Source organism: Cyanidioschyzon merolae, chromosome 17, assembly GCF_000091205.1.
Source record: "Cyanidioschyzon merolae strain 10D DNA, chromosome 17, complete genome".
NCBI lineage: Eukaryota > Rhodophyta > Bangiophyceae > Cyanidiales > Cyanidiaceae > Cyanidioschyzon > Cyanidioschyzon merolae.
In genome coordinates, this window is record NC_010143.1 from 585,818 (window position 1) to 611,519 (window position 25,702).

Here is a 25,702-nt window from a genome sequence, read left to right on the forward strand (position 1 = left end):
ACCCGTACAGAGCCCAAGGGACGCATTCGCCTGATCGCCAGTGGAAATGCAGACTGAATGGCCGTAGAATCGCTTTTTATTAGGACCCGTACAGAGCCCAAGGGACGCATTCGCCTGATCGCCAGTGGAAATACAGACTGAATGGCCGTAGAATCGCTTTTTATTAGGACCCGTACAGAGCCCAAGGGACGCATTCGCCTGATCGCCAGTGGAAATACAGACTGAATGGTCGTAGGATCGCTTTTTATTAGGACCCGTACAGAGCCCAAGGGACGCATTCGCCTGATCGCCAGTGGAAATACAGACTGAATGGTCGTAGGATCGCTTTTTATTAGGACCCGTACAGAGCCCAAGGGACGCATTCGCCTGATCGCCAGTGGAAAGCAACTTGTATCGCCGCGTTGTTCGAGCCCCGAATGCAGGCTCGATACTCGTTTCCCTGACGACTGCAGAGGATTTGTGCGTGCAAGATGCGCACGTGCCGTGCATCCGAAACATGGACGCATCTGGTAAGCGTGCCTCTGTCAAAGCACATGAAAAGCTCGGCGATGACTGCGTGATCAGGTATGTATCAGATACGGGATACGTCTGCGTTTCCTGCTGCTTCCACGACAAATGCTCGTATGTGCGACAGACGTACGGCCTACCGGATGGAGGGAAGCGCTTGTGCGAGCCTTTCCCCGTTGGTAAAGTTAGATACATCACGCTGGATCGCGGGTCATCGAAGAATACCATCCAATGCATACGTATGCTTGTCGAGTTGCAACAGATCTGATTTGGAGATCCATCCATGCACGCGATGATCCTCACACATGTGCGTGCGTCGATTCTTTGATCCATCCATGCACGCATCTCTCCATCGATCAAACCATGCGTGCACTCATTGTCACAAGCATGCACGCATCGCTCCATCGATTTCTCTATTCACGAATGAACGCCTCATCAAGAATTTCTTATAGTGCACGATCAGTGTAGAAATCCGATTTACAGGGCGTGTAGTTGCTTCCACCACCCATTGAAAAGGCTTTCTTCTTCTACATCTGTATCTCCGTTTACCTAGCCAGAGACCAGTTTCCCAGTGGCGCGCTGTGAGGGCGCCATATGCGAGCGTCGTATAGCGCACGCCAGAATGCCAGCAGGCATACCGGCTGGTGCTCGGCGACGCCCCGCCGATGAATCCGCGGCTGCGTGCACGATCGCCATCCGATCCCCACATGACGTCGATCGACGCGATGGTTGCAAGAAGCGGCTTGTGAACGCGTACTCGTTTCGTATAAGAACGCTGCTTTGATGACACCAGCTCATAGTGACAGGCCCTGTGCAGCGTTTGCGTTTGGCTACGGTGTCTTTGTTCCTTTGAACTTCGCGAGTGTTCGGGGCAGCTGGCGCGGGCGGACTTGCACATCCGCCCGCCGATGGTTCCCTGGAACCGCAGGCTTTGTTCGCCGGACACCTCTGCGGCCGGAGCGTTCAGCACCGAGTCACCTACGTACAGATTCGTACCAGCCTTGGCTCTGGGCATGCAATGCGAATGAAGATGCAGAAGCTCCTTCTTCGGGATCCGTGCGAGATGACGTGGCGGAAACGCAACTTCGGGAGCAGGTGTTGGTTATGGCGGCGACGCCCGGCGTCGCTGATACGCGGAAACCTGCTCGAGGGCTGCGTTCGCGAAGAAGAAAGCGACGCACGGAAGCGGGGTCTTTCAAAACGACTGACAGAGTCATCGTTGGCGGAGCACTGGCGCTTGGTTTCGCCTTCATCCTCTCGATGGGTGTTGCTGTCAGCCGACCGCGGTGGATGGCGACGCTTCCGCAGCCAGTCGTCCAGGAGGCTCAACTTGCGCGCCCGTCGCAGGGACCTGCACCCAGCAGTTGGGCGCGCACTGCCAGCATCCTCGCGCTGAGTACACTTATTGGAATGATCGTGCCGCTTCTCTTTCTGTTATCGATCCAGAACCGGCTGATTTACAAACCAAGCCGCAGAATTCGAGGCAAGCCCGATCAATACGGTATGGTGCATTACGAGGACGTGTATTTCTGTACAGCCGATGGCCACGAAATACATGGCTGGTTCATCAAATGCGCACCAGCCAAATACCGAGAGCGCCCGACGTTCATCTATTTCCATGGTACCGATCTAAATATGAGTTATCGGCTGCCGAAGGTGTTCCATATTCATAGCAAACTGGACTGTAATGTGTTTCTGTGGTCTTATCGGGGATACGGAATGAGCGAGGGCTTTCCCAGTGAGCGCGGTTTGCAGCGAGACGCCGCGGCAATGATTCAGTACCTGAGTACTCGCAGCGACATTGATCAGTCGCAGTTGTGGGTATTTGGCGAATCCCTCGGCGGGGCGGTTGCCCTTGATTTCGTTTACCGACACTCGGACAAAATTCGAGCATTGATCTTGGAGAATACCTTCACTGCGCTGATCGATATGATCGATCTCGTGCATCCGTATTTGCGCCTATTCAAGTGGCTCGTGACGCAGAACAAATGGCTATCACGCGAGAAAATCAAGCACATTGAGGTGCCTGTGCTTCTACTTAGTGGTCTTCGCGATGGATTCATTCCCCCAAGAATGATGCAGCAGCTCTACGACGCCGCGAGCAGATCGCGGCTTCGGCGCCTCGTTCGTTTCGAAGAGGGCACCCACAACAGGACCTGGATGATGCCAGGGTATATTGACGCGATCCGACGATTCATCGCGGATGTCGATGCCATCGTTCCGGAAAGCGCTGCTACGGAGCGAGCGGGCTCTGTTCTAGTAGAGGGCGAGGCCGACTGTCCCGCGGAGACGCCGTGACCCGGAACACGTTTCTTCTTCGGTCTAAGGATCTGGGACTTTTTCAGACTCTGGGGCGTCTTTATGTATGCTGTTGCCTCGCACGCGTCCTGTGCTCTACAGACAAAATATGTCCCGCTTTCGGGTGCATGCCAAGGCGCAGTCTACTTGTGCAAGAGTGCGAACGAGGAGAGCCATTGTGCTTCGAGGCAGGCGAATGCTGTATGCTGCGGTTTCAGCATGGACTGGGTAATGCGGTGCATACTTCCATGCAGTGAGCAGACGTGCCCTCACTAGGTCCCGAAATGGATTGCAGTGAATCAACGGGGCGTCGAATATTTTTTCGGGGTACTAGGATGCTCGCCTGGTATAGAGTGTCCTGCACAAGCGCTGCGCATACCGGTACATTCACGTAGCGCACATGTCGCTTCACGAGGCAAACTCTCTGGATCGCGGGGAAACGCACTGCAGCCAAGTATTTCGCCGGTCATTGGCGGCGTTCTCGAACTCGCATTCAGTCGCTGGTTGTCGATTGCGTAAAATGCATGCCAGGCAAAGGAAGAGTAATGCGTGGACGGGACATGCTCATCCCAAAAGTGACCCTTTGCCGACACTGCTTCAACCCGTTAAAGCACAATTGCTGACCAGGAACGCTCGCTCCACCACAATCCCAGGCTCAGTGAAAGACTAATGAGCAGCCATGCCGGCAGCAGCCTTGAACGCTTCGTCACAGATTTCCGACAAAGTCGGATGCGTGTGTACTGCGAATGCCAACTTGTGAACGGGAATGCCGGTCTGCATAGCGTTTGCTGCTTCATGAATGAGATCTGCCGCATGCATGCCTATAATGTGCATGCCCAGGAGCTCTCCTGTATCCTTGCGAAATAGAACTTTGGCAATCCCTTCGGCATGATTTTCCGCAAGCGCTTTGCTGTTCGCCCTAAAGTGACCGAGAGCCTTGCCTAACTCGAACCGCTCGCGCTCCGCAATCGCCCGAGCCTGTTCCTCGGTGAACCCTACCATACTGATTTCCGGATGTGTGAAACATGCAGCGGGGATGCATTCCATTCGCAAACGGTACGACGTATTTCCCGCGATGTGCTCCACGACACTGATGCCTTGGGCTGATGCCGCATGGGCGAGCATCAGCTTCCCATTTGCATCACCGATACAGTAGAGATGCTCGATGGGCGCACCGGTCTCGTCCAACACACGCATGTGATCATCGACGGGAACGAATCCCTTGTTCAGTCGAACACCAAGCTTCTCGAGACCGAGACCATCCGTGTACGGGCGTCTACCTGTGGCCACTAAAGCGGCATCGACTTGGAGGACCTCGACAGGCGCCTTTGTCTCAGCGTTCACCAACTCAATATGGACCGGTTTCTGGCCCGGAATACCTGGTACGACTTTGGTGGCGAGAACCCCTGTGTATGCGTCAACTGGTCGCGGAGATATCAGTAGCCGCTCTGCATACCGACTGATCTCGGCATCAAAGCTAGGCATGAGTTTCGGCGCTGCCTCTATAAATGTCACCTCTGATCCCAGCGCAGTATATACGTCGCTGAACTCTAGCCCAATGTAACCGCTACCGATGATCGCGATCCATTCAGGTACCCATTCCAGCTTGAGGGCGTCGTCGGAGGTGAAGACGGTCTTCCCGTCGACTTGGATCCCAGGCGGCACCGCCGGTACACTTCCCGTCGCGATGACCACATCGCGAGCTGTAACGACGCGTTCCCCGGTACGCTCTCTTGGTTTGAGCAACTCTACTTTCTGGGGTGCTACAAGAGCGCCGCGAGCGTCAAGTACGTCGACACCGAGACCGCGCAGTGACTGTACCAGGTTCCCTCGAACGCGGGACGCAAGGCTATTCGCGTGGTTGCTTACAGCTTGGCGATCGTAGTCGACCTGGCCGCGCACGGAAATGCCCATAGCCTGCAGACGCTCAACCGTTCGAAGCTCCCGGACTTTTCCCGCAGCAGCAAGTAGCGCTTTTGACGGAACGCAGCCACGGTTCACGCACGTTCCACCAGCATCGCCACCGGTTAAAACTGCCGTCTTCAAACCTCTGCTCCGCGCATGCAGCGCAGCTCCGTGCCCGCCAACACCAGCACCAATAATAACGAGGTCATAGTCGTAGGTGGCTTGCACCGCTCGAACGCGCGACCGCCGACTCGCCACACGGGGAAACAGACGGTGTCGAGCGGATCGCGCCACTGGCTCGCTACGGTTACCAGTGAAACTCGTGTTCAAATTATCTGAACGGACGCGTACATCGAACGAGGTACAAAACGTCAAACTGAGTACTGAGACTCGACAAGTAGCCATACTCCCCGGAATGCGTGCACAGCAGTCGAAGCGTTGAATGCGTCGAGCGCACGAACGTGCGCATGCATGCATGCATGCATCATGCGCTGATGCAGGCACACAGGCACGGATGCAGGCACGGATGCAGGCAAGGATGCAGGCACGGATGCAGGCACACAGGCACGCAGGGAGGCGCTTTTGCCCTGCACGCGGCGTGCTCGGCACGCACTTGATCGCCGAGCTGATTCAAGCTCCATGCTCAACTGGAGCACATGTCCATGGTTGATGAAGCGTCCAAGCGTCTATATAGAGGCTCAAGTCGACCGACTGGTCACCGCTGGCAGCTGCATATTCTGAGGAATGCTGCTATGTTCAACTACTTTACGCTATGCAATGCTGCAGATTCTCTTGATAAGTATAGCCCCTATTCTTTGAGTAAATTCTGGCTCGGCGTTGTTTTCCCATGAAGCGTTCTATCAAGGAATGGAGGCGCCCGCCTGACTAGCGTCGGTGCATATACATGCATGGTGTCTGGTTCACTTCATGCAACCTTTACGGGAGCTTTTGCGGAAGAGCAAGTGTGCGCGCCGAGCTCGCTGCGCGATGACTCTGGTGGAGAAATGATTTGTATGCGCTCACGGCAGGCTCGGCACACGAAGTATCACACGAACTGACGATTATCTCTAAAGCAAGCTCTGAATAGTCTTAGCTGACGGCATCTGTAGGTCTGGCGCGGACTGATGGCTGCGCCTCTTGACGCACATAACAATCGCGTCCTGAGGGATCCTTATCCAGACTATATCCGTGTCAGATTAAAACGGAACACTAAATTGTGCGCTCTGCTCTTGCCTTTCATGCTTTCCGAACTTTTCTAGATCTACATCCTCGACATTTCATGAGCAGCAATACGGGCATTCAGATTCACTGGTGATTGCGAGATTCTCAAGTGTCTCTTTGGAGAAGCTCCATGGACACGTTGCCGCTGGGTTTCTTTACCAAAACGGAATCAAGACTACACGCGACGAGCTCGAACAAAGCTTCGTAAAATAGGTGGTATCCATATCCAAGTCATGCGTGGAAGCCTCCACTCTTCCTGTTTACTCCCGTTTGGTACGCTTAAATAACGCGTTCTGCACGTTTTCCACCTCTGTGTCATGCCAAGTCGTTGGCGCAGCCAATGCGCGCCGCTGGATCGACGAAGAAGAAAACTCTAAGTTGGCCCATGACGAGTTGCGCTCAACGCCAAGCCCATATTTCACTAAACTTGTCTCACGAATTCGTCGATTCCTCTCCATAGACAAATCCTCCTCTCGTTGTTAACGACGAGAAGCCAGCATTCGACAGCAGCATGGTACCTCTGACCGTAAACGCTCTCAGATGTTTCCGTCCCTTCTGTTTGTATGGAAAACGGTAATGGGCTCGGACGTTGTTCATCGGAGCGGTCGTTTTCCGCGGAGAGTGCGTCACCGCTTCGCAGGGAAGGAACGTGGAACCATGGAAATTTCTCATCTTGTTCTCCAGTTTGGATTTTCTTTCTCGGACTTTTTTCATGATCGACAAGTTCACCGTCCATAGATCCACTGTCGAATAGAACAGCATTCGCTTGTGCGTGCAGCGGACGAAGGACTCGCCGAGGGCATCGCCCAGAAGAGGCCTGTGAATATGAGGTACGGCACTTGGCATGGAACCAGAGGAAGGCAACGACACGAGCTTTCAGTACCCCTCAAGCGCATCTACCGCTTGATGAAAGAAGCATTCTCACGCGTCAGGACGGCCCTTAAAGAACAAAGTATGGTGGACGTATGAGAACGTCAGTAAACAGCCAAGTGCCGCCCTTTCCAGGGCACACCAGGATGTTTACAACGGAGATAAAAGTTGGCAAGCGAAACGTTGATTACAACCACCGCCTGTGCATAAAGTGCAATGAAACCATCCGACAGTAGGGAAATCGGTACTTGAACACTGCCGTCAACTTCCTGCGACGACGACTGACACCGGACCTTGAGGGAACGGAGAGATCGGCGGCTTCCAAGCCCTGGATACAACAGCGGAAAAGAGTGTATTCGAGTCAAAAGCTCCCAAAGGGTGACAACGATGATCTTACACAGAGACTATAACTTAAGAGTATACAAATCCGAGATAGATACCCTGTTCCCTTTCTTTCGGACTCGTTGTCGAGAATCCGTCGAAGGGGTGACAACGGTGATCTTACACAGAGACCATAACTTAAGAGTATATAAATCCGAGATAGATACCCTGTTCCCTTTCTTTCGGACTCGTTGTCGAGGATCCGTCGAAGGGGTGACAACGGTGATCTTACACAGAGACCATAACTTAAGAGTGTACAAATCCGAGATAGATACCCTGTTCCCTTTCTTTCGGACTCGTTGTCGAGAATCCGTCGAAGGGGTGACAACGGTGATCTTACACAGAGACCATAACTTAAGAGTATATAAATCCGAGATAGATGCCCTGTTCCCTTTCTTTCGGACTCGTTGTCGAGGATCCGTCGAAGGGGTGACAACGGTGATCTTACACAGAGACCATAACTTAAGAGTATATAAATCCGAGATAGATGCCCTGTTCCCTTTCTTTCGGACTCGTTGTCGAGGATCCGTCGAAGGGGTGACAACGGTGATCTTACACAGAGACCATAACTTAAGAGTATACAAATCCGAGATAGATACCCTGTTCCCTTTCTTTCGGACTCGTTATCGAGAATCCGTCGAAGGGGTGACAACGGTGATCTTACACAGAGACTATAACTTAAGAGTATATAAATCCGAGATAGATACCCTGTTCCCTTTCTTTCGGACTCGTTGTCGAGAATCCGTCGCTCAAACAATCGTCCACGACGCATTTGAATTCCCGGGCCGCCCTGTCCAATCTGCCGCGTCAGGCACAGCGGAGGCGCTGGCGCGTTCACGGCGGCGCTCTACGAACCTCTAGCTCTACCAACAAGTCATTGGACGAGAGCGTCGTTACGAGAATATCGGAGCACCGTCGCTCTTGGACGACAACCAGGAGGCAAGGGTGAGCAGAAGTGACAATGCGAACCGAACGCGGCAATGCAGTTGCTTCCTCGGAAGCTGGGGCAATCTGGTTCCAACTTCTTCAAGCAATTGGAGTGCCATGCTCGAGTTCCGACGATTCAGACTGGCTCTCACCGTGGAGGCTGCTGCTTCAGACGCAGTACGAACGGTTCATCGCTCACTGGTACAGACAAACAGAAGAACCAACACGTGCTGAGGTGGAGGAATCACTTGGTCGTCTTTGCGTAGGTGACTCGCTAGGCCTGGATATATCTGCGGAGAACGGCGACGCTGAGCGGATACCGTTGGAGTTTTTAGGCTCGGGGCACGATACGCTGTCGCTGCATCAGATCCCGGTGGCGCTTGTCCATATGGAAAAATTCTGTTTCGCTCTTGAATCGGCCCTGGAAGGTGTCAACAGAGAGCCGGCGCGCACCGACGTCCAGCCGGCGAGTCAGGGTGGCGACAGCGTTCATACGGGTGCTGAATCCGTGGTTACGGGGCTCTATGCTTCCTGTCCGGACGTTTCAAGTATCATTGGAGTGCTGTACGCATGGATCAGGGTCGGTATGCAGCTGGAAGAGCAGTGTGGTGCTGCCTTAGTGCGTCGCAAGCGGGCCGTGCAATTCAGCCAAGAGGGCGCACCTGAGAAGCGAGCAGCATCGGAGCAAAACTTTCGCAATGGCGACAAACAAGAGAGAGACGAGCGCTTCCGAAACCAGACTACTTGCCGTGTAACAAGTGATAGAGCCTCCAGTTCCGACGATTCAGCCGAGGACTCACAGGGAAAAGACCATGAGCAAGCCAGTACCGGGCTTTCAGATGTTTTGTTCACGCAGACACGCCTCAGGGCTGCGGTGCTTAGCATGCTCGCTAGCCAGGCGTACTGGCGTGTACTTTCCGTCATGCCCGAAGCTTTCGTTCCCTTCGTCTTCAAGGCCGCTGTGCACGCCCTGAGGCAAATGACGCGCGCGCAAGGAATCGGAGCGCTCGTCGAGGAGGTCAGCACGAAAACGCTATCCGCGCTTGCCGCTCTCTTCGACTCCATACCATGGATTCGCTATCTGCTGCGAATCGGTATCCAACAAGTGTCGGTCACAGGACCACTTCAGCCTCAAGGTCACCGCGGGTCGCCGCTCGCCGATGATGATTCTAACTCAGCGGGCCTCGAAGAATCCCTGAGCGGTGCATCAGAACTCATCCTCCGCAGATTGGTTGCAGTCGGGCTGAACAAGCCACGTTCCACCAAGCTGCTATGCTCGAAGGAACAGGTTTTTCGAAGTGCTTGGAAGAATATGATCATGGTGACTGCATTCTCATCCGAGCAGCTCGTTCGCGGAGCACTACGTCCTGTTCTGAATCTGTTCATAGAGGGTCTCTCTCTCAAAGGAGCGGCGCCGGTTATCGATCCCAGCCCAACCGCTACCCCGGCAGCGTCCAGTAATGCGCTCCACTCGCTTTCGACTGCGTTGTGTGAGCTTCTCCAGGCTGCCGGGAGAGAGGCCCCAGAAGAGGCGGGCACAAGCATTACGGAACGAATCTCAGCCGCGGTGCTTGTTCTGCTTCAGCATTTAAGCATCCGAGCGCCGGAGACGGCGGTTCGTCGCTCCACTCTAGCACAGTGCATTTTATCCTTTTTGATCACAATGGAATCGACCGATATCTACCGCTTCTGCTCTTTCGTTCAGAAACTCACACAGCATCCACGTGCAGCGGTTCGATGTCTGGCTTTGGAGATCGCTGCGAACATCGAGGAGGAGCCGGATGATGACCCCGCTAAGTCTTCAGAGGACGCCGCGGTAGCCTGGGCGCTCTTCTATCGGTCAATTTGGGCTCGAATACGTGATCGTCATGCCCTGGTCCGAGCACGGGCGCTTACTGCCACAGCTGCAGCCTTGGATCACCTTGCCGGTGCGAATCAGTCCAAGGCGCGAGCGCTGCTGCTCCGTGAGCGCCAACTACTCATCAGTCGATTGCGGGACGAAAAAGCACCCGTGCGAAAGAGTGCCCTCACGCTCGCGTTCATAACGCTGGAGATGCTGGCGCAGCGAAGCGAATGGACAAGAGCTGCAGATCGCATCCTGGCTGCTGTGCAGGAGCGATGTGCAGATACACACCTCGCGGTACGACTCGCAGCTGCACAGCAGGTTACGAGACTCGCCAGTTCGGCACCGAGTGCGTTTCGAGAGCGCTTCATCAACGCCTGGTGTGACAGCGTGTTGCAACTGGTCTACGATCCAGAGCCGGCTGTCGTTGAAGCGTGCCTTGAAGGCTTTCTGGAGCTCCTCTTCAGCGCTCAAAACAGCGTCGCGGATGCACCAGCGGAAACCCAGTCGCAGGTGTGCCCACTCGTTGGGAACACTGTGCTCACGATAGCGGCTGGGAAAGGAGACCCACGAAGACCGTTCCTGTTCCTGCTGTGGCATCGCTTAAGCCAGCGAGCGCCGCTACCAGACACCCTCTATCAGTGGCTCTGTGAAAGTGCGCATCCACAGGGGCAACCGGGCGCCTGGCATCTGCTTGCTCAACTCACATCCTATGCGGAAACTGCGCGCCAGGCAGTGGTGCGGCATATTCTGGAGTCTAACCAGCGGATTCTGATTGATCTCGATCCTGACGATCCCGTAGCCAATGAAGTGACTCAGGTTGTGGCTCAGACGGCGCCCGCTGCCGGCCGTCTGGTCCCGCTTATCCAGAGTGATGCGCGCACTCTACTGTTTCAGCTCCGAGGCAATCCTGGTCGGATACCAGCGCTCATCCAGTGCCTTGCACGGGTTGCCACCAACCCGCATTGGTCCCAAGAGCTCATTCAGGCTTGTTCCGAGTTGCTCTCCCTTGAGCCGGCGGAATACGCCTGTTCCTCGCTGGAGGAGCGGGCGTGTGCGCTTACGGCGTGGAGTGAGGTCGTCTTGAGCGGCCTCGCTGCGCCCGACGACGAGCGCCTTCGAGTGCGCGCAGAGGCTATTCTCGCTGATTCCGAGCGAAGCTCTGAGAATTTGCGCGCCTATGCACTACTGGCCCTGGGGAAACTCTGCATTCGGGGCGATGACACCCTTGCCCGGCATGGGACCAGCGTGCTCCTTCGCGAACTGGAGACCAGTGCCTCCTCGGTGTTGCGGAATAACGCGGTGCTCATTCTCGCGGATATGTGTCGTGTATTTTCATGGCTTGCTGATCAGTACGCTGTGCGTATTGCAGCTGCAATGCGAGATCCGTCTCCACTCGTTCGCCGTCAAACCACGATGGTGCTTACAGGTCTCCTCGAAGAAGAATTCGTCAAGCCGAAAAAGGACGGGCTCGTGTTCCTCTTCCTATCCGTAACGGAAGACGATGATCCGATCGTGAGCAAGCTCGCCCGCCAGTGCCTCGAGAGAGTCTTCTTTCCCCGGAATCCTGCCGAGCGGGTGCATCAGCTCCTCGAATCACTCTTCTACTTCAATGACTGTACCTGTCACCCTCGATATAACCAGCATGCTGGAATGCACCAATCTCGGGCGGAGAGAGCGCGCTTCACTTTTCCGCAACAGGAAGCGTCACGTCATCGAATATACCAGTACTTGATAAGCAACTGCACGGATGAGCAAGTGCTTTTGATTGCGGATCGTCTCGCAGCGGAGCTCATTGGCGGTCTACTGGACGGCGAGATGGGGCCCTTTCCCGCTATCCTGGACGAGGATTCGAGCGTGTACAACGTTGTTTCGGATACGTTGAAGCTGCTCGCCAGCCGGAATCTCGCAGGCGAGCGTTGGCACCTCGGCACGCTAGGCTCCTCGATGCATTCCCTGGAATGGATCACAGAGGCAGAAACGGAAACGGAAACGACGGCCATGTGGCTGTTACCTGCGGCAACGAAGCAAACTGTGAGAACAACGGGAGCACTCGCCACAGCGCCAGTCGCCATCCAAAGCACCACTGGGGCACAAGCCGGCCTGGAAGCGCCGAGAAGCGCCCAAGGGCTCGCATCCGCTCAAGCGCGGCCGACGACTCGAGACGCATTGCCACGTGCTGGGAACGCTTCCGAGGAAACAGCACTGCAAGTGTTCCGGGGGCATCTGCTGCCAGTGCTCGCGAGGCAGAGTCTCGAGCAGACCATCCTGCCGGCTCTGGTTGAACTGCGTCGACATTTCGAACAACTGAAACATCCCCTAGTAGGCGTCGTTATCGAAGCGATTCGTGAGCAATTGCGACCTCATCGTGCAGACTTGTGGGTGCTCCTAAGAGACGACCCCGTGTTTGCCCGCGAAATCGCGCATGATCTTCATCAAGAGACAGCGGCTTTGGAGCGACAACGTGCATCCAGCTCCGCTAGGGTAACCCTTTCGACGCAAGTCGCCAAAGCAGGGCATACACCGCGTGGAACACCTGGACTGCGGCCATATCCAGACTCCAACAGTGCCGCACGACCGCGTCGCAGAGGCAGTTTTGGACCGCCGCCGCTTCAGGAAACAAATCAGGATCGTAGTCCACGCACGCCAGCTGCTCAGTTGATGACAGTCAAACTCGTTCACGAAGACATCTTGACGAGCCGCCTTCGACGACCACGGCAGTCCGGCTCGGGGACGAAGACACCGGCCACGCACTCCGTACGCAAGTGCGTATCATTCACGCCCAGTCTCGTAGAGTCTAGAACCGAAGCCGAGACCGAAGTATCGCCACCAAGAAACTCCAGAGGCACACCGTACCCGCTGCACCGCGTCACGCCGCGCAGTGCGGGAGACCCCGCTTCTGGAACTCCCCTGTCGACAACGCTTCTCGACGCGGTGGACGGTCTCTCGATCTCGTTTGAGGTACCGAATCAGTCGTCGGTTCCATATGAGAGGCTCATTCGCCAACGTCGATGTCGACGACACCTGGACGGTCGCTACCCATCGCCTTTCTAAAGCTGGGACGGCCTCTCGCACGAGACCTGCACCATTGTTCTTTCACGGAGGTTCGCTCCATCGCTCCCGCCTCTGATCCTCCGAGGGAAACGGCTCTACGTCTAACGGAAAGCGGAGGCATCAGCTATGAAGATCAAGCAGGTGCGCTGGCGAGTGGCAGTATCCGCATATTCGAAAGCGTCCGGTTCGCGTTATCGACCCTGCGCACCCTAGAACAAAAAACAGCTTTCAAGAAACCATTACCGGACCGAGGCATGTTGGCATTGTCGGATCGCTCTCTGTGAGCGTGAAGCGAATGGTGCACTCGAATTTCGCTCGCTTGAAGATTACTCTTCAAAGCGGTTTCGTTGCGCTCTTCCGCCGGTCTACGATAGCACCTTGTCGAGCAAGAGCGTACGCTTGACAAGGCGGTCGTTCGCTGCTGCGACACGCTCGTGTGAAAGCGTCGCACGAGGTGTCGCTCACGCAAACTCCAGCTTGGCGTCGCGATGCTATTCGTGAGTCTGTTACTTACGCCAAGCGGTCGTCGCTGAAAACATCACACACCAAATCGCTCACAACTTTTCGAGATGATTGTAAAACAGCTCTTCGCCTACCTGTCGCGAATACCCAGAAGACGTTGCACACGCTGCATAAGTGTGTCTTGCCTCGGATCATAGACTTGATCCTTGCTAGGTATTTCGATGACCGCTGGGACACGCCCGGTGTAGCCTTCAATATTGCTCCGTATCCTATTCGCTATATTCTGCGTAATCAAAACCATCCCAACATCTTTGCGTTGGCGAGTGAAGTGCTCGAACGCCTCAGCGATGGTCGCGTCGGAGGTGTCGCGACGCACCACCAGGTACGTCGGGTCAGTCGGGCGTGTTCGGTCGCCTATTCCAGTCAAAAGGAAGCCAGTTACGGTATCTTCGTCCCCGATGATGGCAATAAGCCGGTCAGCGTCCTTGACGGAAGCCAAGTCGCCAGCATCAGTCATAGTTGGCGGCTGCACGGCACTGCAACGCGAGCGTCAGTGCTGCTGCAACTGCAGTCGGCGCGCCAGCGGACTTGCCGCGCCTAGTGGTGAGCGAGCGGTGTCCGTCTGCTCATAGGGTACTTCCCTGGGTGCGGGGAGGTGCTCTCATAGGACGTCCTTTTTGCTCGGACGCTGGCTTTAACCGATATGGATGTGAGGCGTTTGCGTCTTCGGCTGCCGCAGCAGGTCGAGGATGCGCTATCAGTCGAGCTGTTTGAAGACGACGTGCGGGATCGCCAGCAACGCTACGTCGCTCGCCTTGTGAAAAATGGTGCGTGGCAGGGCAACTGGATCATAGTCGCAGGGAGCTGGATCTTCCTTGTTCGACCACTGCTGGGAGAGGGGCTGATCAAAGCCGGAACCGGGTCCGTGCCGGCTGCTTGGGACAGCGCCACTGCGGACGCAAGCTGGAGTGCCAGTGGCTGTCGACTGCCGCGGCACGCATGGGTGCAGAGCTCGCGCCAAGTTGCGGCGAGCGCTCTAGCGAACGGCACTGAACTGCTTGTAGCACTTATCGCGCACTGTTCGGAAGCACCGTCGGACAGAGCGGGCCGTCTGCAGGCCTCAGCCGTGCTACGTATGTTGATCATAACGAAGCCGGTTTCCGATGGACGCCCCGCAGGTTCGCCCGAGGTTCAGCGCCCGTCGAACTCAACACGCAATGGGAGAACGTTGCTTGTTTCGAGTCGCGAGTTGCCGCTAGCTGAACTGCTGGCTGCAGATGAAACCCCCGAGCAAGTCATGGACATATTTTGCTTCGATCGAGGCAGACGGGTGGCACTAGTGCTCGGCTCGCAGCAACTTGTCACGATCAGACTGGATCCCACAGTGTCCGTTTTGCGCGGGCGTCAGACGGGGGGACGGGTGAAGGCGGCAACTGCACTGCGCCGATGGCTCCAGCAGTGGCGGACGTGGACACGTGTCCCGTCACGATGCATGCAGGACACGCATCGTGCAGAAGACTATGCGTGCATGTACGGCTACGGCGGTTACTTGTGTTCAAAGCGGGATGCCGCAACTTGGGATTGTTGGATTCTTCGCCAGAGCCAGATAGAGACATGGCAGGTGACGGACACACAAGTGACGTTGCGTTCGGTTTCGTCCGCAGTGTTTGAGCGGCTATCCCAAGTGCTACAAGTTCATCGCTCGGACCTGATTCCGCTTTATTTGGGCACGGCGGATCATGGCACACATGCAGTACTCGGTGCCGCAACGTTTTCTGTCGCCGAATCGGAGGAAAGTAACCAAGAGGCTGCTACCGCAGCCTCCGAGTCCGACCAGCTGCGACCCGATCACGGGGAATACCAACTGCAGCTATGGGTGACCCCGGTGAGTGTACGTCACCATCCCGAGTCCATTTGGGAGCTCGGTGGGCCGGTACCGTTGGCAAACGTTCGCGTCGCAGCTGTCGAAGAGGTCTTTTTGCATTTCTACTGGACTTGCGCGGACGGATTGGTATTCGTATTTGACCAATGCTCGGGGATGCTGTTCTGGGCGAGTGCTGCCTGGGGGCTCGCTGCTGCGCAGCAAGTTCGCGGGCAAATTGCGCTGTCTTTGGATGCAAGCTTTGGCGATTCGAGCTCGGTGATTTGCGGCTTCGGTGCCAGCAGCGAGACCGGTGTCCTCTGCATGCATGCCGACTGCCGGGTGGATCAGATTCTGCTCCCGTACCGTGCACCCACGGGAGTTGAATCCGCAGCCAGCGAAGCGGATGTTTTATCTGGTCGTGATGCATTCCCGCGACGCGCGATCTGGGAGCAGGTCCTGAATATTTTGGCGTTGGAAGCAGCTGGGGAGCGCTCCGCTGCACTGGCCAGTTTTCACAACGCTCGGTCTCGGTGGAACAGAGAACACGTATCCATCGCCGTTCGCCAAATTCACGAGCACATACTGAAGCGTAACCTGAATTGTATTGTGCAAGGCGCTCTCGAACAGCAAGTTCTGGAAATGCAACGCGAATGGATGCGACGGCTCTGCAGTTTTCTCCTGGCGCACTCGGCACTCGGGTGTGCCGACGACGCAAAGGAAAAACTCTGGGATGATTTGCCTTTGAGCGAACGTCTGAACATATCGCAATCGATCTATAGCATATATATTCTCTACGCCCTTCGATGCATGCTGAACGCGAAATCATCTAGTGCCTGGGACGTATTGGATCGCCAAATCCAGGCACTGAGCGCGGCGGAGCGCGCTCCAGGTGATAACGTTCAGGGTATCCTTTCGGTAATGAACGAATTTTACACGAGCGAGCGCGCACGATTCCTCGCAAGTGAGGACGATGTCAGTGCTGACTATGTCCAAAGCTTGTTGCAGGTTGCGCGCTACGCGACCGGCCTTATCCTGGACGGCGTTTGTATCGTGCGCACAGCTTTACCCGAGTTGCAGGAGCTCGAACGGCGAGCATGTCCCTGGCTCCATTCGTCGAAATCACCGCTCAACCTGCTTTTGCGCGGCGTGACGGAGGAACTACCTACATATCTGGCGCGCCAAAAACGCTTGCAGACCGCCTCAGCGCTCGCGACCCTCTACCATGTTGTTCAGGCTCGGATCGAACTCGAGCGAGCAGTCGATAGCGGCACCGTGGAATCGCGACCGGGCCCAGTGACGATGCTGGAACACCTTCGGTTAGCGGGCTTTGTGGACGAAGCGTCTCGCCTCGCTCGCCACTACGGCATCTATGAGATTCTGATGCGTATCGCACAGGACACTGAAGAAGTGCTCGAGGATCCGGATTCGGCCTCGGCCTTTTTAGAGACGTGCTTCGTGGAACTCGGTCGACCGTTTGCCTGGTACGCGTTCGACTGGTGGCACGAGCGCCACGAATTCGTGAAGCTTTTTGCTTACAAATCACCGCTCTTACGTGAGTGGCTGCAGGAGCGCCAGCATCACGAATGGCTTTGGCTGCAGCTCCTGTTCGACGGTGACTATGCCAATGCTGCGCAAGATCTCCTTCGGATCGAGAAAGATTGCACCGATGATGTCGATGACGCGCTCTTCTACCTCAGCATAGCGGTGCTTTGTTGCCGCGCAGCGAATCCGGATGATCGCGCCTTGGAGATGCAGGCACGGCTGCGTCTCCAGCGTGCCCGAGCGTACCAGCGCCTTGGATGCAGCAAATTCCAAGACTTTGATGAGCTCGTGAACTGGTTCAGAGAAACGGGAGCCCGCGCTCCTCTGACGGCGCTCAGTTCGAACGCGCTGCTACTTCTGCAGATCGCCGATGCCGAAGGGAAGAGCCTGGATGCCATCGGCCTCGTTCTTGATGCCGTTGTACAACGCGAACTGCACTTGTGGCAGCGCCTAACCGAACAGGGACATGAAATGAATGATGTCGAGAAAGAATTGCTGCTCAGCCAGACTGCGTTTTACCAGGTGTTGCGCCAACGTCAAGAGCTCGCACACCACCCTGCTCTGCTGGATTACCTCACGGCTTGCCAGGAGCAGGCTGCTCCGTACATTGCGTTCTGCTTTGAACGTGCACGGCAAAGCAGCTCTCCGCCAAGGAACCTGGTTTCTGCAGAGGCATCAGCAAATGCGACGCACACTCTGGCTGCATCGAACGCACATGCGCACTCAGCGTAGCGCTTGTCGGCGTTGATGAGGTATCAGTATCTCGCCGGAATTCCACATCACATATCGGAGCTGGTACGAGCTTCGCATCTTCAGGTTCTCGTGGCGCGCGTGCGGATCCAGCGGTCATGCGCGGGTCAGCAGCTCGTCCATCATAGCGATACCGTCCACAGGATGGCCGCGGTCCTGCTCCGTTTCAGCCGCAGACAGTGCACAAATCGTCTGTAGCGTATCCCAAAATTATCAACGCCGCGATCGAGTCGGCATGACGGTGCCAGATGCTCCAGTCTGTGGCACCGCTCCCGTCTCTGCGGAGTCCAACGGAAGAATCAGCCGTTCGTATTACCGAGCATGTCGTGAACGAACGTAGCGGATAGGTATAGAAATAGCGTCTCGACGGATGCGATGCGCTCAACGTCCCAGCTGCGAATACGCCGCACCAGGTGACTCGCCATGTTTGCGTAAGTGGAGCCGTCTACGGCGCGACGGTACATGAGCACCTCCAGGCGCTCGACGATACGCGCGAGTAAGGCGCGAGCGGCACGAAAAGTCGGCGATGCCTCCCGTGCCTTGGTCCAGAGGTGCTCCCAGATGCGATCCGCTACCCGCTGCCGCCGTTGCAGGGACACGGGGGGTTTCGGAGCAGCGTGCAACGGTCGTTCGACAACCGGCCTAGTTGGGTACGTTCCTTGAGCGTGCTCCTGGCTGTCCAACGAGGTCGGCACGCGACCCTCAGACGGACGCATGTTACTGGGAGCGCAGATAACGGACTCGTAAAACTCCCATAACTCGGGCAGCGAGTGACTCAACTGCCGCAACAGGTCGTAGTTGACGGGAGCCTCGTTCGCCAGCGCGTCACTACTCATTTGCCAGTGTCGCCTCTACGTACGACGGCTGAACGTGCATTTCCAGTCAAGAACTCGGCCAAGGTACAGGTCGTCGTGAAGCCGCAGACCTCACCAGCGAAGCAAACGCCCTGAACTATCTGCGTACGCGTAGCAGCTGGGCAAATCGTACGATGTTTATCGGTGGTACGCTGCGACGCAGGGTATGTAGGATCGCTGAAACACGAACCTGGATATCCACGCAGATATGGCGCTGGTTATCGACACTCGAGAGCGCATCCCTGGCATCGTGTCATATGCGACAGGCGCTCCGTTTAAAGTCTCGCACCTCACTGGTGTTCCAGTCCCAGGTGTTTGTTATCAAATGCATTGCCGCGGTTTATGGCAGATGCGCTCGAAGTGCGTTCGTTTTGAAGACATAAAAAATCCAAGGGGACGCCATTGAAAACAAATTCAGGGATCCTGGAGGTCTAATGTCGCCTGGCTCAACAAGAAAAACGAAAGAAAGTATCGTTTCGTCGATGACTGAGCGAAGAGGAGCAATTGACGATAAAGGAGAACGAGAAGCAGATGGGGTATAGACGAGATTAGATATTTGCCCGACGGGACGATAACGAGACTGTAGTGGTACAGAGGGCACGAGTTCTAGCAATCCTTCCAAAGGTGAGTTCTAGCAGAGGCAATAAACGCATGCTGTTCGTGAACCGATACTTTAACGCCGCTATCGGTATCAGGAGGTGTGCGGTGCTGAAGACGAGACCCCAGCAGCGGAGGAGGTTTACCTCTATGGGGCAGCCTCTAAAGCTCGAAGGGTGTAAAAGAACCAACTGCAGTCGATAGCAGGTGGCAGGTTGGAAAAGGCTGGGAAGCGTCTGCAGGTGGATATTCATGAACCCTATGGTCGCAGAACGTTTTCGTTCCGTGGAACAGCGACCGAAGCTGCGACTACGGCGCGGGCACGCCCTCGCGCGGCGCGCTTTTCTTTGAACAGCTGTTGCACCAGGAGTGTGCGCACTGGGGGCCTTCGGATAAGACTGATGAGTGAATCGCGGTCTTTTTACGATATTCTTGGTGTCGGCCGTACGGCGACACCGGATGAGATAAAGAAAGCTTACCGACGCTTGGTCTTGTCCGTGCACCCGGACCGCGTTCATGCCGGGGGCAGGGCAGGCGACCCAGCCGCGCTTCGAGAGGCGCACGAGAATTTTCTCCAACTGCAGCGCGTTTACGAAACGTTGATCGACGAGGAGAAGCGAGCATACTACGATGAAACTGGTAAGTGCTTGGACGAAGGACAACACCTGGTTGAAGAGAGCACGCTAGACGCGCTGCACCGTTTCTTTAGAACGTGCCAGCGTCGAATCACAGAGGAAGATATTGTCGCTTTTGAAGCAAAGTATCGGAACTCGGACATGGAACGCGAAGACGTCCTGAACCATTACCGAAATTTTTGTGGCAAAGTGGAGCATCTCATCGATCATATCCCGTACAGCGACGAAAGCGACATCTCGCGTTTTATCCAGATACTGGATGATGCGCTCAGCAAGGGCGAGCTTGAACGCACACCGGCTTATGCAGGTAGCCGCAAAACCCTACTTGGGCGCGCGAAGCGTAGCACACATCGTGCTCGGAAGCCGGGCAAGAGTGAGCGCAACAAGTTTGCTGCGTTGCAGGAAGCGATAATCTCTAAACGAGAAGATCGGGCCACGCAACTTGAAGCTCTATGTGACCGCATCGCCGCCAAATACGCTGCCGTAACTGGCCCAAATTCGACTACCGCCAAACGCGGTAGGAAGGAGCGCAAACGATCCACAGCATCCAAGTGAAATGAGATGGCATTTTATCAAGGTGCTCTGGGGTACAGCAGCACCGCTGCTCCGTTACCGCTGAGCGTGCCGGCGATGCGTCAACGCGTACCTGCACATTGTACGCTCGTTGCGATTCGGAAGGGTGTTGCAGTCGTTTCAGTGCCGCTTTGGGATACACTGCGGACGCCTAGGTCGTCCAATAGTCAACGAAGGCACCGTCATCGAACACGAAGACGAAGCGGGACGGTGGATCGATGCTCCCGGTACGATCAAGACTCGGGTCCATGGTTGTCGAACCTTGTTCTGATTTCTATGGATATGTCTGGGTCTATTTGCGTCGCATGGAAAGTTTCCTCGCCGGCAAGCAACGTCAGCACCAGTGCCGATGGTAGCGAAACTGCGTGCCTGGAGGCATGCTTCTCTTGGACTTGGGCAACCTGCGTCTCGCGCGATGGATATATGCGCGGCCGTGGCGGCAGTTGCGTTGCTGTCCCCGGCACACGACTGCAATACATCAAGATGCGAGGGCAATGTCGCCCGGAGCGAGTCGAGAAACCTGACGTGGACAAGTGCACTGGTCCAAGCTGCTCGGCGACGCGCCGTCTGCATGCTTCAGGTAACGCGTTTGACACTGTTCGATGATCCAGGGACCACGCCAGGCGACATTATGGATCCCAGAGCCGTCCGGTGGGAGATCGGGGCGGGAGATGCAGTTTCTACGAGGATACGCATGCAGCTCTCACATCTTGAGAAATATGTCGGTACAACTTTCCACCATTTTACCCATCAACGGTTGCATCGTATTATCGAAGAGCCTTTGATGGAGGCTCACTCGTGAACTTGATCGGGCTCATCGGCAAAGTTGCATCGCTGTGAGATTCTTCGTGTGCAGAAAGCAGTGTCATCGATGTGATAGGTAGCGTTCGGGGACGTGCTTGCTCGAACGCCCGTGTCTGCCGGAGATACGCCAGGCGTCTGCGGATGCCGTCGACGCTCGTTTACGAGGCGGGTCATGCTGTTCCTCGCATGATTCCGTGAAGAGCGCATGAATTATATGGCTTTAACGATGCTTATTCGATTTGCTGCAAAACAGATAGATGCCACGTTCCCCGAAACACCATCCGTGAGCAGCGCATGCTTACCCAGCGCGCGTAACCGGCGAGCCTACCAGCGCATCGTCTTGCAGCTATGCGAACGTTGCTGGGTGCTTGTCTCTAGACACTGTTCCATGTATAGAGCTAAACACAGCCCCTGCAAACAGAGCGCAGATCGTGGCTGTTCTGGGATCAGCATGCTGGCGAGAATCCAATCCCTCTCTCCTGGTCAATGATGATTTCATCTGATAGGTTTCAGTGTTTTAGCATAATGCCCATGCAGAATAATGGAGAGTTCCATGGAGAGCTCGTTCGCCACAAATCCGCTGGATGCTCCGGAAGCACGAGGCTGCTCCGATGTTGATCGACGCATTCACGTCTCAGTGCACAGCGTGCTTACGAGTACTGTCGCTGCTGGGCTTTTACCGAACCAAGCCTCCGACCTTCGAACGCCTCAGCGTCTGACGCTCGGTTAGCTTATCGCATATAATGTTTTGCTTTCGGTATTGTTACAAGATCTTCAACGTTAGTCGCTGTACCGTGCACGCGTGCTCGTGATGCGTGCACGTCATCCGAAACGCTTTATTGGGAATTCTGCAGAATTCCTTCCTGCACTCTATTTTCACGCTCATTGAAGGAGCAGAGGTGAAGCATTCGCACGCTAGAGAAAGCCCAGCACTATAGACTGCCACTAGGGCATGCGATCCATCGGTCCTTTCCTTTACGAGTCGTCGGACAGCTTGGCGAATGCACACTCGATGCCGTTGATGGCACACGCACGGTCCCAAGTACGCATGGCACAGATCGTCAGCGAGCGCTATTTCGACGCTCAGGTACTCTCTAAAGCGTAGAGGCCCTTCAACTAGTCCGAAATGTTCTGAACCAGGAAGCGAAGGGTGGAACGGGAACAACGCCCCCAGAGTGCGCTTCATGAAGCCCTCGAGATTGTACGCGCATGTTGTTCGAACCTGGTTTGATGCTTTTCGGCACCCGACCTGTGTGTGTTTCGATCCCCGGGGTGGCACGGCTACTTATCAAGGTATGCTAGGATGCGTGTGTGGAACTCCCTCTGATCTCAGGATCAGGTCGTATAGCATCCTCTGTCAAAAGCATGAGCTATGTTGCCGCACGTAGTTTTCATCGAAAACTTCTAGAGGAATACGGGCAATAGGCAGCCTTGTGTCCGCAAGTCTCTCGAGAAGTCGCCTGAGGATGTGCGTTGAGGCGAGACTTCCGTGAGCAAGAAGCTTCGCGACTCGAAATGGTGCCCTACATACCACGTTTACGACGATACCGGATGTTGATGTGTGTCAGGACGTGGCATCTTTACGATGGTTTCAGACTAATCTTTTCGCTCCGACAGCTTTCGCTTCGGGTCACTCGTCGCCTAGTTTTGGAGGATCTTTTTCCTACTTGAACGGTTGTTTCTTCTCCTTCCACTTTACGTGGCAGGATGGGATCTACGTGTTCAGGATGATCAACATCCGTTTTTCCACTAGATTAGGATACCCTAGGCGGAAGTTTTGTTCGAAGCTCTCTTCTCTATGTACGCATCTTCTGCTCCTAAAATATCTTCTGGTCCGCTTCTCCGTCGCGAGCATACCCACAAAAGCGAATAGCGCGTTTCTGCTCGCTTCTGCGCACGAGCAGAGGAGCAACCGAGCAGTTCACGACTGGTGGAGGTACCAGAGAATTACTTGCCGAAGAACTTCGGTGACACGGATGCGGACCACACGCCGATCGATCCGTGTGTGTAAAAATGCCGTTCGATAACAGAGGAAACGCCTGCCATATGGTTGAACCAGGGAGCATTCGCTAGCACGAGGATCCACTCAACCCGTCTCGGCTGCGTTCTACTTGACTATTTTCGTGCGATGCAAAGCGACGCCGTCTTCGGGCAAGACAAAAGAATGTGGGCAGAAGACGTCACGAACGGTGGTTTGACGGAGAACTCGTTTTTAAACAATCCGTTCCGTTTAACGGTTTGATGGCGAACATCCGAGTGAATCGCCACTGGTGCCCAGGTTTTCTTCCTGCTCGTTAGTCTCCTCATTACAAGCAGCGGCTTCCCCGTCTTTGGATACCTGTGCACAAATCTACCATTTCATCCGGATGGTGCCTCGTCGAGTGAGACGAACAGTCATACCTCCTGTACAAGGCATTCGCATTCCAGTACCAAGTCGATCGTGTGCTTTTCGACGTGGAGCGATCTCCCATACGAGCATACCGACTGCTTTGTCCATCCGTGTCTCTTCATCAGCGTGCGTATCAATCGCAAGTAGACTTTACGTCCAGTGGCTTCTTTCCTAGTGTTTCTCAGGGAACGCATGGCGCATTATGGATTGACGAGGCGACAGTCGTGTCAACCGAGTTTGATAAGTTCCGTCTCGAATGCACGACGTTCAGGGTATCGGCTACGAGGCGAGTGATTCATCCACTTGCTGGCCGTAGAATCACTGACTTGTACAAGTAAAGACGTTTTCGGACGCTATCAGTGACAGCAACAGCTCTTTCCGCGACCCCTATTCCAATCTACAGCATACATTCCTTTAAGTGAATACCTGCAGGAAACCAAACCGAAGCAAAAACGGAGCGCTTGTACAGGCGTCTCAGAATTCACTGGTCTGCCTACAACTCCATTCTCAACGAATACCAGAGAAACGTGGGATCCGCGCATGCATCCGCCCACTCGATCAACTTAGGATTCGGGTTCGATGAGGCCCACGCCCCCATGCCTCCGGCGATAGACGACATTGACTTCGCCGGTGTCGGCATTGCGGAAAACGTAAAAATCATGATCGATGTAATCCAAGCAAAGTACCGCTTCCTCGACTGTCTGCAGCGGCATAGGGAAGCGCTTCTTCCGCACGACTTCGCGGCTCGGCTCGATACCCATCTCTTCCAGTTCAGACTCTACCTCTCGGCGATGCTTGCTACCTTCGTAGGGCGCTCCGTCATCCACCGGAACAGGGCTCGTTGCCGGCACGGAAGCCAACCCGTCCATGGACTCCACAGGTGCGCTCGGAGAGGATGCTCGGGTCCGTCGGTCTTCCAAAAGCGCAACTTCGACCAGATCTGCAGTGGGACTGTGCTCATGCAATCGCTCCTTGTATTTTCGGAGCGTGCGCTTCAGTTTATCTGCTGTCAGATCTATCGCAGCATACATATTCTCCATTTTTACAGACGCACGAAGCACTCGCCCACGCGCATACGCCGTCACTTCGCAGTCGTGCGCGTTCTTGATGCGCGGGTTATGCGCCACAGACAGGTGCACTTCGACTCGGGTCACCAGTCCTGGAAACTTTTCCACTACGTGCCCGATTTTGTCCAGAACATGTTCACGGAGCGCCGAAGTCAAGTCAATATTATCGCCGGTGACCGTGATGGGTGTGGTTGTTGGCGCACTCATGCGCAAACACCTCGGCGAGGCGACTCGGACGCGACTGTTGCCGAGTCTGGTTACCGGGCTTAGCGCAGGTACCTGCTGCACGCTGCTACCGTGGCGGCCACCTGACACACCACAACTACGCGTACGCAGTTTCAAGAACCATTGCGTTCTGTTGGAGAAGAGCACGCTGCTGATGAAAACCATGCTGTTTGGCGCTCTTTGGACACAAGGCCGAGTATTCGCGCGGCGTCTACCGCGAGAGATACTTTCGCGACGGCAGATCATCGACGACGCCGGCCGCAACGTCGCAACGCACCTGGACTGGGTGCCGGCGCTCGCACCAGCACCGATTGCGCGCCATCCTACATGCGGATGTCGATATTGCTGGTACCGTATTGACCGGTGTGCTGGATCGACTGGGCGTTTCTATTGACCAGGAATCCCCGCAACTGCGCAATGCTTATCGAAATGCGGGAAAGCGTCCGTTATTCCAGGCCCTGGCCCTATGTTCGACGAGCGGCTAGCCATGCTTCCCTTCACAGTAGCTGCTCAATGCATACGCTAGCATCGAGCGGAGGATCCTGATCGGACGTTCCCGGATTTGCAGACACAGTGAACGTTCAGCGTACAGAGTTTTGAATGTGCAGGGGAACGTTCACGTTGCATAGCATTCAGAGCAGTGCGTATGAATCCCCTTCTTTTTTGAGGTTCAAAAGCGGTGAATCTAGCCGGAGTACCTCGTACGCGCCGATGTATCTAGACGCTCCCGGCAAAAAAGACGACCATATCCCTCCAGACGCTTTTGCATTCCACCGGCTCAAAAGCAGTCTTCCCTGTCGCGCGCCGTGGCACGATCGAGTTGTCGACCCCGCAAGTACCAAGCTCTTTGCGGATGCTCCTCGGAGACTGGGGGCAACCCCTTTGGCCAGACCTAGCGGGATATCAGGCTCGGAGGTTGCCGCGTGCGACGTGC

At 55.4% G+C, this 25,702-nt stretch overlaps 8 protein-coding genes and 1 non-coding gene across 9 annotated transcripts; 4 read left to right on the forward strand and 5 right to left on the reverse strand.

Annotated features, from left to right (window-relative positions):
- Nucleotides 1-1,290: 1,290 nt before the first annotated feature.
- Nucleotides 1,291-2,805, forward strand: CYME_CMQ233C (hypothetical protein, conserved; the record flags this gene model as incomplete). The annotated part of the gene is made up of 1 exon (XM_005538099.1): nucleotides 1,291-2,805. One exon carries the CDS (start codon nucleotides 1,291-1,293, stop codon nucleotides 2,803-2,805), a length of 1,515 nt encoding a protein of 504 aa, XP_005538156.1.
- Nucleotides 2,806-3,471: 666 nt separating this feature from the next.
- Nucleotides 3,472-5,115, reverse strand: CYME_CMQ234C (dihydrolipoamide dehydrogenase; the record flags this gene model as incomplete). The annotated part of the gene is made up of 1 exon (XM_005538100.1): nucleotides 3,472-5,115. The coding sequence occupies one exon, from the start codon at nucleotides 5,113-5,115 to the stop codon at nucleotides 3,472-3,474; it is 1,644 nt and encodes a 547-aa protein (XP_005538157.1).
- Nucleotides 5,116-6,165: 1,050 nt separating this feature from the next.
- On the reverse strand, nucleotides 6,166-7,937 carry CYME_CMQ235T. Its single transcript, XR_002461562.1, has one exon. It is a non-coding gene; the product is annotated as a hypothetical transcript (transcript).
- A 206-nt stretch (nucleotides 7,938-8,143) lies between these two features.
- Nucleotides 8,144-13,006, forward strand: CYME_CMQ236C (chromosome assembly complex Condensin II, subunit D3; the record flags this gene model as incomplete). Its single annotated transcript, XM_005538101.1, has 1 exon — nucleotides 8,144-13,006. One exon carries the CDS (start codon nucleotides 8,144-8,146, stop codon nucleotides 13,004-13,006), a length of 4,863 nt encoding a protein of 1,620 aa, XP_005538158.1.
- Nucleotides 13,007-13,598: 592 nt separating this feature from the next.
- Nucleotides 13,599-13,985, reverse strand: CYME_CMQ237C (V-type ATPase V1 subunit F; the record flags this gene model as incomplete). The annotated part of the gene is made up of 1 exon (XM_005538102.1): nucleotides 13,599-13,985. The coding sequence occupies one exon, from the start codon at nucleotides 13,983-13,985 to the stop codon at nucleotides 13,599-13,601; it is 387 nt and encodes a 128-aa protein (XP_005538159.1).
- A 186-nt stretch (nucleotides 13,986-14,171) lies between these two features.
- CYME_CMQ238C (hypothetical protein) lies at nucleotides 14,172-17,606 on the forward strand (the record flags this gene model as incomplete). The annotated part of the gene is made up of 1 exon (XM_005538103.1): nucleotides 14,172-17,606. The coding sequence occupies one exon, from the start codon at nucleotides 14,172-14,174 to the stop codon at nucleotides 17,604-17,606; it is 3,435 nt and encodes a 1,144-aa protein (XP_005538160.1).
- A 317-nt stretch (nucleotides 17,607-17,923) lies between these two features.
- Nucleotides 17,924-18,460, reverse strand: CYME_CMQ239C (hypothetical protein; the record flags this gene model as incomplete). Its single annotated transcript, XM_005538104.1, has 1 exon — nucleotides 17,924-18,460. The coding sequence occupies one exon, from the start codon at nucleotides 18,458-18,460 to the stop codon at nucleotides 17,924-17,926; it is 537 nt and encodes a 178-aa protein (XP_005538161.1).
- A 1,016-nt stretch (nucleotides 18,461-19,476) lies between these two features.
- Nucleotides 19,477-20,265, forward strand: CYME_CMQ240C (similar to DnaJ homolog; the record flags this gene model as incomplete). Its single annotated transcript, XM_005538105.1, has 1 exon — nucleotides 19,477-20,265. One exon carries the CDS (start codon nucleotides 19,477-19,479, stop codon nucleotides 20,263-20,265), a length of 789 nt encoding a protein of 262 aa, XP_005538162.1.
- A 3,774-nt stretch (nucleotides 20,266-24,039) lies between these two features.
- CYME_CMQ241C (probable plastid-specific ribosomal protein PSRP-1 precursor) lies at nucleotides 24,040-24,933 on the reverse strand (the record flags this gene model as incomplete). Its single annotated transcript, XM_005538106.1, has 1 exon — nucleotides 24,040-24,933. One exon carries the CDS (start codon nucleotides 24,931-24,933, stop codon nucleotides 24,040-24,042), a length of 894 nt encoding a protein of 297 aa, XP_005538163.1.
- Between the last annotated feature and the right edge of the window lie 769 nt (nucleotides 24,934-25,702).